Source organism: Apaloderma vittatum, unplaced genomic scaffold, assembly GCF_000703405.1.
Source record: "Apaloderma vittatum isolate BGI_N311 unplaced genomic scaffold, ASM70340v1 scaffold16255, whole genome shotgun sequence".
NCBI classification, from domain to species: domain Eukaryota; kingdom Metazoa; phylum Chordata; class Aves; order Trogoniformes; family Trogonidae; genus Apaloderma; species Apaloderma vittatum.
This window is the reverse complement of record NW_009717797.1, coordinates 26,578-37,313: the sequence shown is the minus strand read 5'-3', so window position 1 is coordinate 37,313 and position 10,736 is coordinate 26,578. Positions and strand designations below refer to the sequence as shown.

The 10,736-nt window shown below is 39.8% G+C and overlaps 1 protein-coding gene across 1 annotated transcript in view; it reads left to right on the top strand.

The window, feature by feature from the left end:
* Positions 1-10,736, top strand: part of LRRC7 (leucine rich repeat containing 7) — a gene marked incomplete at its 5' end in the record, with an annotated part of 58,802 nt that overhangs the window by 25,790 nt on the left and 22,276 nt on the right. Inside the window, 3 exon segments of the mRNA XM_009870041.1 lie at positions 3,604-3,804; positions 9,600-9,722; positions 10,282-10,284. Of these exon segments, the coding sequence (XP_009868343.1) occupies positions 3,604-3,804; positions 9,600-9,722; positions 10,282-10,284 (327 nt within the window).

Sequence of the window (10,736 nt, the reverse complement as noted above, 5' to 3'; positions counted from 1 at the left end):
CGTGTAGGGCATTCCATATTCCTCTCAGAGTGGAAGTCAATGAGAGCTTTGCAACTCCATGGAGTTTCACAGGAATGTGCGTTAGAGAGGATGTCTCTCATCAATTTTGCAGCCTACCGAAAATGAAGATTAAATCATGAATATGCTCCCCAAGCTGTCTGAAATTAATGTAATTTCAGTGTTTTCAGTTGAGCTCTTAATCAGTTACATTGCTAGAAGAATATTGTCAGGACTGTCTACATTTATGTGGCATGAAAATTTCTTGGATAATATGAAGGAATTACCCCAGATCAAACACTTAAACACTGCAAATTTTTAACTCTGGTAGGATACCTAGCATAAAATATATTGCCAGGGACAAAAGCTGTATGAGGAGACTTACATCACATTTTACTTTTAGAATGAACACCACCATTATTAATAGCTGTTTAACTTAACATTTGGTTCTTCTTGGATAATTTGCATTTTTATTTTTAGTATTTTTCCTAATTAGGGATTTTCATCTAACTCTTGTAACCAGAGATAAGGGACTCTGATGCTTTAGTAAAACAGAAAATGAAGTCAAAAAAACCAACCTTTGCCTCACAATAAGTAGATTAAACTGAAATTTTACCCCAAATGAATTGCAGGTTTATGGGTCATATATGGAAAACAGATCACCTGCGTGAGTTCTATAGTCTTCCACCACTTCTTATCAGAATTTTAATTGTGGGCAATATGTCCAAATGTGCAAAACAATTGAAATATTAATAGAGAAATAGATACCAATTTCTGAGATCGTAGAAGAATTTAGTTCTATTATACCTTTTTTTTCAAGATTGAAATGTAATGCATGAATTCATCACTTAGGGAGCTATTTTGGTTTTAATATATTTCAGAACTCTATGAATGACTGAAACAAATGCTTAACTTAAAGTTTATTGCATAGAGGTCTTACCTACCTGTTCTCTCTCTCATCCATGGAGTGGGTATAAACCAATGTTGTAGTGCAGGAGTCTGTTTCTGCAGGAGATTCCTCTGTTCCCACATGTAATCCAATGTTCTTCTCCTCCATAGTAATCCTAACATCTTCTCATCAAGCTGCAATAGTTATTGCTTATATAGGGAATTATTAAACGAAAAGCTAAGCAGAGAGCTAGGAACTGATCAGGTGTTCCCTCCTGTCTGTGTGCCCTGAAGAGAGCATCCCTCTGCTCTCGTGTCTCACTGTGTATACACCAGATACCCATAAATACCTGTAGTTTGTAAAGCCTCAAGGTAGAGAAATGATACTGTTCAAACCCGTAAATACTTGTAGTTTGTAAAAACTGGCAGGAGAGACATAATGCTGTTCAAACGCAGGGAGTCCTGCCAGGCTGTGAAAGGCAAAGGTTTCCCAGCGAAGGTGTGCCAGGGTTTTTTCCCTTTTGTGGAAAACAGCCTTTTTTTGCCCAAGCTATGAAAAAAACAAGCTCAAATTCACTTATTATTAATAAGATAGAAAGGCTTATTTTCATCCTTCTGGCACGTCCGTGCTCTTCCACAGTAATGCCAGTTCATCTCCATGTTTGAACGACCATCATGGTGTTGTCAGGAGCACTTTGAGGGAACTGGTCACCAGCCTGTGTTTAGATGCACACACATCAGCTAAAACCTCATTGCTGCAACCCTTTGAAAACTTCGTGTGTGTCCCTCCATCTCTGTGTTGCAATAGGTCTTGGGGAAGTTTCAATGCATCAGTTTTCAGTGTTTTCACCAGAGCTTTATGAGGTGAATTTGAAAGTTAACCTGAGTTAATAATGGGCAGTAACCACAGACATTGGTAGTGTTTTGTGGAAGCATACGTAGTTCTCACTTTTTGTCCTTCATAGTTAAAGCTGAACTCTCAGCCAACTGTATGGTAAAATCGATGTGGTGGTTGAAATTGTTCACCAACTTTTTCCATCCAGAATTTTGAACTTTGAAAATACTCTTTTTAGGGTCATGCTACTTCTGATGTAGCATTAAATATACAAGAATTGTATCAACAGGGAGCACAGGTTGCCCCTGTAATGAAGAGTAAATCAGCGATGAAAATCTGCATTCTAGTGGAGAACACCTACCACAGCTGCCAGTATTTTTACTGTTTAACATTAATGCTCACAGTGACCTGAAACTCTTGCTGAAATCCCTGTCTATCTCATGGAAGCCCTTCAGTTAATTTTTGCTTGACTAGTACTTACTGACAATTTGCTCAATGACTTGGCTTTTAGCTATGTTTGTCTGTAGACCTTAAATCATGATCTGATTTTTGTGAAAAAGCAATTGCCTAATTAGGCCACATCTAAATATGATTTCTTTCAACCGTAAATCAACCAGAACTTCAATAATGCTTTACAGACCGAATTTATTTTTTCTGTTGAAATTCCTTATTAACATATGAGATCACAGTCATACATTTGAATGTTTTAACGATATGTCAGAATCTATTATCCGTAACGTTTATTCTGTGGTGGTTCAGAATTGTATGGTAGTATTCCATATAGTTTTATTTTCCAGACCGAGCATGCTTTTGCTTCTAAAATATTCCTATCAACAGACCATATTCATTTGAATCCAGAATTACATTTTCCCTGCTTGTTAGGAATTAAAAAATCCAAGAGCTGTAATTGCTATTAGAAGTAAGCTCCCTTTGTTTACTTCACATGCATGCACCCTTCAGTTCCCTCAGCGTCTCTTCTCGTGCTGTAGATGTTGAGGAGGCAAAGTGTGTCTGTAACACACTGGGAGAGGTACAAGGAGAGGTCGGCGTCATGCATGTCGTCTCTCCTGCTCGGTCATTTGCTGCTCTGTCTCCCCAGAGTGATTTGCTGATGGCGTAACGTCTCGCCAGAAGGCAGGGGGTGATGTCATCTGTGAGCCTCCTTTTGCTCAGTTTTGTAGAATGGCCTTCAAGTTGGGGTCACTTTGGACTAGGGAAATGCGATGTTTCTCTACTTCTGAGTGGTAAAAGTTACCAACTTAGAATGTGGAGTTTTCTAGAAAATCTGTAGGTCTGTCAGTCAGAGAAAGTGCTGTTCAGTGTGACTTAGATGACTTTTCTATAGTGGTTTGAGCCTGTTTTCCTGTATTTTCTCCACAAGAAAAGAATGACATACACTTGACAGCATGTACGTACATCTCAAAGAGCAAATAGCTCCCGGTAGATCAGATTCTGTTCTCAGCTGCCGGAGATAATTCAGATTAATTCAGTACACCAGGAACACATATCAGAACATAGCTAAATTAATTCTGCATTTAGACCAGCATTGTTTTTAAAAAGTGTGATTTAATATGGCAGTACTCTCAGGCAAAATGTAGAATTAGAATATGATACCCTCACAGGGTAAAAGAGAGGCTCATAGGGAACCTTTCTCATCCATTATTTTCTGTCACCAAAATTACATTGTAGGTTGAGGTAGTGTAACTGAGAGCAAATTTCCATCCGAAAGTCCATGAAGATAGCTGTAAGTAACACGTTACCTCAAACAGAGTAATTAAAAACTTGAGGAATTTGCACTTAGGCATAGTACTGTAACCATAGTTTTAGTCTGCATGGTGTTTTCATTTTGTACTTGTGCTTTAATTCTTTTTATGAATGTTCAGGTTGAAATAAATCTAAAACGTTACCCCACTCCATACCCGGAGGATTTAAAGAATATGGTAAAATCAGTTCAAAATCTGGTGGGCAAAACCAGCCATGGAGTACGGCCTGAGAACTCGGCACCAACTGCCAACAGCGAACAAACTGTGAAAGACAAGTATGAGCACAAGTGGCCCATGGCACCGAAGGAGATTTCAGTTGAGGTAATGTAAAAGGATCCTTGTTCCTCTCAAAAGTTCAAGATGGGGTTTTAACGTAACTCCACCAAATGGTCTTCTGCATCTGCTGTCAACTTCATACATAATAATTGCTAGTTCCATTCCGTAAAGTTAACTTGTTGTTTTATGTTGAGTTGCTCTTTTTTCCCCAATAATACTGAGTTTATCAGATGGAATTTTTGGTTTTAAATCTACATAGATCAGAACTTTGACATCGATATATACAAGCACTCTCCTAAATTTTACTGATATGAGACACTTGTGTACTAGCAAGAGAACAGGCCTGATCACAGTTTATATCTCAGACTTAAGTGAGTGGATTTCTGCATCAAGTATGTTAATGACCACTCCATGCCATTAGGTTCAACGTCTGTTCACATTCCATGGAGTAGATAGCCAATCAGCTGTGTCAAAAGTCCATTGAGTCAGCAGGGGTGCGTCTTCGACTGCAGGGAAATTTAGATCAGGCACCCCCTGAGTAGCGACTTACAACGAGGTGCAGAATCTAGCCCTTATTGTGTTTGCCAGAAGTGGGTCAGTGTGCACAGTAGCAAAGTCTTCTCTCTAATGTGAATAGAGTCGCTGAAAGGTAAAATCCTACACCCTGCAGCCTAGTACAAAACCGTTACAAACAGCTGAAGCTGAATCTCAGAGGGCGTCTCCTTATTACCATTCCCACTAACGACTCACATTGTGCAGGCACAGTTTGTAATTAAGGGAAATCTCTTACCCTGGTAGTACGTACTGATAGTTCATAAGCTTGGACAGGTCTGCAAGAATACCAGCATTCTTGAAAATCTTTGTAAGGTCTTAATGCTCTTAAGAAATAAATGAGGGGAAAAAAAATCACATTATCTTTTCACTCCTTTGTTATTTAAACACTGTATTTGTTATTTAAACAGTGATATATTTGTTGTCCTCGGGATATCCCTGTCTCTAGCTAGTTGTGTATGCATGTATTTTTCTTACTTCATTTTCCATATCCTTAACACAGATTGGCTGTTCTTAAGTATTCAACAGTCACTGTAGCTGCTCTGTCAGTCCTGTGCGTTTTATTTACAGTTAAACATTTTCATTTCTTAAAAAAAATAAATCACTTCAGGTTGCTTCAGAAGACTTTCTTCAAATCCAAAACCAGCTTCACTTAGTGCTTCAGACTGAAATATTGAATCATTCAGGTTTTTTCATCCACGTCTGAAATCTTAAATTTCACCATTGCTCCTCTTTACTCATTAAATTCTTTCTCACTGTGTAAATCTGGCCTTTGAACCAACTTACATCTTGTGGCATGAGTATTGGCATGTTCTGCTGTTGTTGCTGAGCACATATGGTTTAATTTGTGTCGTCTAGCCTTTGAGCTTGAGTATTCTTAATAGCTTTCTGCAGGTTTTAATTAGCCCTCCTGTGAGCACACGCATTTCTCTGGAATTCGAATCGATGTCACTTGACAAAGACACGAGGCGTTTGGACTCGTGGCTCCGTCTGGTGACGAAGGCTTCAGCACTGGGTGGTTCTGCTGGTTTAGTTGCTGTTAAACTTAAGAATTGTTAAACTAAAATGTTAACATCCCAGTTAACTGAGCCACGGCAGAGAGTCCTGGGTAGCCAGCACCCAGTGAAGCCTCTGTTACGGAGGTGTAAGGAGAGAGTAAACTGCAGCGACACGGTAAAATACAGCCATTGCTCTGAGATGCTTGTGTGACCACATGCTGTGATCTAACACTGAGAAAGATTAAGACAAAACTCAATCTTACATTTCATCCTTTGATAAAAATGCATTCACTTTTGCAACAGAAAAATAATCACATCTGCTTTTTCTCTGAAAGCACCTGAGCTGTGGATTGCATGAGTATCGCATTCTATAAAAATAGGACAATTGCTGAAGACCCTGAAGTAATTCCTGAAGTGCAATTAAATAATGTGATTGCAATTTCCTAGTTAATTTTCTACCACAAACAACTGCTGTGAGTGCATGGTTATTTCCATCATGTCAGTAAAGATGTATTTTTTCATCTTCTATTATTACTATTATTGTAATGAAGGTGGTGGAGCTTTTTTAAATTTTACTTTCCTTGGTGCTTACCCAAGACTAGTAACACGGCTAAAGAAAATGAAAAAAGTGTTCTTGTCATTCACAAACATGATGACACTGGGCTGTAAAGCAGGATGATGTATTCATTTTCCTCTCTTTGGCATCTTACGTGAAGATAAAAAAGAGCTTTGAGAAACTGTACAAAAAGTGTGAATGTTTTTGTGAATAATATTAGCACAATTTCAGTTGTAACACATTAAATAAGACATAATTAAGCTCCATTTGCTTTTCAGATAATTAGGAGACATGATCTCAAGCCTCAAGTTAAATACAGTTTGAAAATGCAGGTGTGTTCTGATATAGGTTTATCCTGAAGACAGTTTCTAATAACAAGGTAATTTAATTTCAGGTGCAGTCCTCGCTTTTCATCTTCAGTGGCCAGATGAGCTTGTTTGCTTTCTGATCTCTTTTGGGTTTTCTTGCAATTAGTTTACATGTGTCTCTTCACAAAACTGTTTCTGAATAATTAAAAGAAGCATCTGAAATTAGTAACAAGCTACGTTGCACATCCCCTGTATCATCCTCCACCTTCAGTTATAATAAGCAAACAATTTCTTAATTAATCATCAATTAAAATAAACCTTTTGATTGTCCTAAATAATTTTGAAAAGTGTGTGTTTTGGACAAAAAGAAGTCTGTGATAACCTGGAGTGTTGTGTAGCCTTTCCATGAGAAACGATGAGGAATAACCCCAAAGCAGCAAATAAGATCTTCAATATTCTTGATATGTATGGACTGACAAATACACTGGCAATAGTTCTATAGAACTCTCAGCTTTGGACTGAGAAAAAGTCTTTCCTAGTCCAACTCACGGCATTCCATCCTTCATATACGTTCCTAGCAGGTTTATTAATGCTGAGTAAAATGGAGAGACTTATTGAAAAGGAGGGACTGTTACTAAAAAGAAGGGCCTGTTATTCTCTGAGCGAGCCAATGCAGCTGCCAGTGCTAACAACTGGAAAAGTCCTCAGATCTTCTGCCACCTTCGTCCTTCAAACTTCTGCCTTTGATGATTTTTGGCTCTGGAGTGGTGGGGTTCTTTTTGTTTTATTTGGGGTTTTTTGTTGTTTTTGTGCTTTATTTTGTGAAGCCTGTCTTTGAGGATGATCTTGCCTTTTCAGGAAGACTTACCTACTTTAATTTCACCGAGGATGCCTGGTTTCGACTGATGCTGTTGCTGAGCCTATTGTGGGAGCTGTTTTCCAGTAATGAGATGCACAATGGCAGTCTCTCCTGACTGGGAGAAGAACATGTGCAAAAGATTTTGGGGTTGTATCTGCTTGAAGCCCATACCTTGCTCACCGCTTTGCAGCACAATTACCTATATTTTACCAGGAGTCAGGAATATCTTCGCTATAGAGTTTTTTGGTTTCTGCATGGCAAAAAGATCTTTACGGAGGTAATGATTTATTCATCTGGAGGTCTGACTCACAAGGGACCTTTCTTCAGATAGGATGTGAAACGTCTTAAAGCTCCTGTTGAGTTACTGTGACTTTTGCCCACCCTTATCTAAGCATCTGGATTGGAGAGGCGTTATTCAGGGCTGCCTCCAAATACAGTGTACCTTCCATAAAATCCATCCAAGACATCACTTGACCCCCTGAGGCTCCTGCTCTGTCTGTCCCCACCTGCCGCAAACTCACATACGCAGGGCACCTTGGCCTGCTTTGTGTTTGGTGGACCACGAAGTGGCTTTTTTTGCAAAAGGCCATAGTCTCTCGCTGTCGACAGCAACCTCGGAGAGATGTGCGCGGTTGGACACGTTTCCATCTAGGTGAAGAGCAACAGAAGCTTGTTTTCTCCTGAGATACGCGAGCACAGAGAGTGTAATTCCTGGGCCAGGGTGCTGTAAGTCAGGGCAGTACCAAGACTGCTGTCCTCACACTGAAGACCACATATGGAGCTGGACAAGAGCCTCTGCGTGGGTTGTAACTGAGGATGGTGTTGGGTCTCCCATCCTCTACAGGACATATCTGATGACTGAGGTCAGTTTACCTTTGCAGAATCCTGACTGTGGCAGCTTAGAAATCTGAGATTAAACTACTGGCAATGGAAATTTTCAATCTAAAATACATCTTTTTAGACAATGGATATCTAACTGTGATTTCTTTAGCCATAGGTAGTTCTGGTCAGTCCTTGGGTGCATCCGCTTGGCTGTACTTCTGTGATTCTGTGATTCAGAAATTTTCCTTCCACCTGTTCAGTTATATCTTGTATTAACATCCTCCTTGGGGCAACCTTCAGACATAATGGCTCCTGAAACTGGCCTTTCTGGAAGCTGCCACAGCGGCCAGAAGACTGGGAGAGATGTAGGAGCAGGTGGAAGATCCTCTACTCCACTTTCTTCTGGGATAGTCCCACATCTGGGGGTGACTTTCAGTGCATTTCTGGACTGGTGACCAAATTTTATCACGAACAGTCTGAGAAGTGCTAGCTTAGACAGCGAAATATCCCAAACTGCGATTGCCTTTCACACGTTGAGCGTCAGATAGAATCTGCTTGGTGAGTTTTGTCAGGAGGAGGCTCATATCTGTGGTGTTTTTCATTTCACATTCTATGATTCTATGATTTAGTGAGATTCTGAAACTACTGACAGAGGGCTGAGAGGTGGAGGTACTGCCGTTCTGTGCAGGGGCTGGGAGGTGGGCAGGAGGCTCGGTGAGGCTTTGTCACAAAACTGGGCTGCTAAGTGTGATTCTCAGGAAAGAAGCTAACGCCTCAGTTAGTCTTGCTTGTACCCAGGAACATTCGGGTGGCTATCCAGTTGCATTTGTTCGCATGCTTTCTGTGATATCCTTTATTCTCTCTTAAGAGCCTAGTAGAGTCTGGACTGAGTAACACTTGCCTTTATCCGTTTATGTCCCTGCTTCTCCATTTCTTTTGAGCCAGCTCGTCATTCTTCAGACTGACCTAGCCGGTTTGAAGTGCTACCAGCCCTCCGTGGATATTTCATTGCTCCTCTGGCAGAGATCCGTCATTAGTGGTCCCGCAGCCCTCTCCCGTGCACGTCCTCCGTTTGCTCTGCTCTTTTCTGAGCCTTTATATTCTTTGCAAGCAGACTCTGAGAGTTAGGTTATTTTTTAAATTCAATCTCTCCAGATTATAATTTAATCTTCTTGTGCTGTCAGCATGAATAATTGGTAGTATTTCTCTTTCCCAGTTGTTTTAATGATTTTTGCTGTGCATTTTCTCTTGTGAAACAGCTCACCATGTTTTTCTGTCCTCTACCTCTGGTTACTCCTGAGAAATAAACTCTGACACAATGCAGTTGTGTTTAGCTCTTCCCTTTGTTCTTGTAATTGGTCCTATTAATAACTTTTTTTTTCCTACTACTGACCTTTTTGTTCTTGGGCTTGTAAGAAAAAAGGTGCTCTTAAACAGAGTTTAAGAGTAGAATTAAAGGGAATGTGATTTTGGGGTTTTTTTACAACATAGCTTCCATGACTTACAAATGCCAGACTAGTTGTTTCAAAAAATGTATTGATTTTTATTGGAATAGCTGGACTAGGGGCTAAAAAGAAAAAAAACTATAACATCGAAAACTTCATAAAATCAAGCTTCTGAGATGAAACCCTGTGTTCATCGCTATGTCAACAATGGAACTGCTGGTTCTTCCTATCTTAGAGCAACTAGTTTTATTTTAATTTTATAACTTTTGGGAGTTTCATGGCACTATATTGGGATTCTAGGTTCAAGATAGAGAAAAGAAAGAATTGCAAAAGAGTCGCGTGTCTGACACAGACGACACTCGTAAACCAACTCTGGAAATCCCAGACAGGAAGGAGAAAGAGGAGCACACAAAAAGCTCAGAGGTACAATGAGAAACTTAACATGCACCGTCCTTCAAAGGTGGAGAATTTCACCCTCAGCGAATGCTCTGCACTTTCTTTTTTATCAAAAAAATAGTTTTGCAAACGTTTGTTGCGCTGCACTGGAAAATGACTGCACTGCACTGGAAAAAATGCTGCATTTTGCACTCCTGTTAGCTTTAAGTTGTACGTACATCACTGCTGCGTGAGAAGTACCACACACAACAAGGGACCCTGCATGTGAAAGGAGTTTGAAGTCTTGAAAAGATTACACCTTGTAAGACTCGGTATAGAGCTATTTTTGCTTAAATGTTAGCACTGCGGGGAGGAGCGGGTAGTTAAATGGCTGTGAAAATACCTGTTGTTTGCTATTTGGTACGGTACTGCCTCCAGCAGAACACTAAATGCAGGAGGATTAAAATACCTGTTCTGTAAATATAATTGTATACTTCAAGGATAAATTGCATGGCAAATGCTTCTACAAATCTCTCTTTCCACTGGTACTACAGAAAGTAGTTAATGAAGAGTAAACCTCTGAAAATTTTCTCCTTAGAGTTACAAGCAAGTAAATTTTTTAAAATATTGTAGCGTTTTACATTGTAATGGCATGGTTTGGGGTTTGGTACTCCATTTTAAATTGTTTCTCTAAATATTGCATCTCTTCATTGACTTCATTCTGCAAAATCAGCGGAGTACCCTTAACAGCAAAATGTCAGGGTACAGACATCCTCATAGTGTCTCTGTTAGTATAAGTTCACTCCTAAATAAATTTCTCCTGTTTCCTTCCTCATCCATAGTACTAATTACTGATTTTCAACTAGTATCTCCCCAAACCTTCCCCTTTTTTACTAGGTACTCGAGACCTCATTGCTCTCTACAACTACCTGAAAGGATGTTGTAGTGAGGTGGGTGTTGGCCTCTTCTCCCAAGTTACTAGGGACAGGACAAGAGGAAATGGCCTCAAGTCACAGCAGAGCAGATTTTGGTTGGACATTAGGAAACATTTCTTTACTGGAA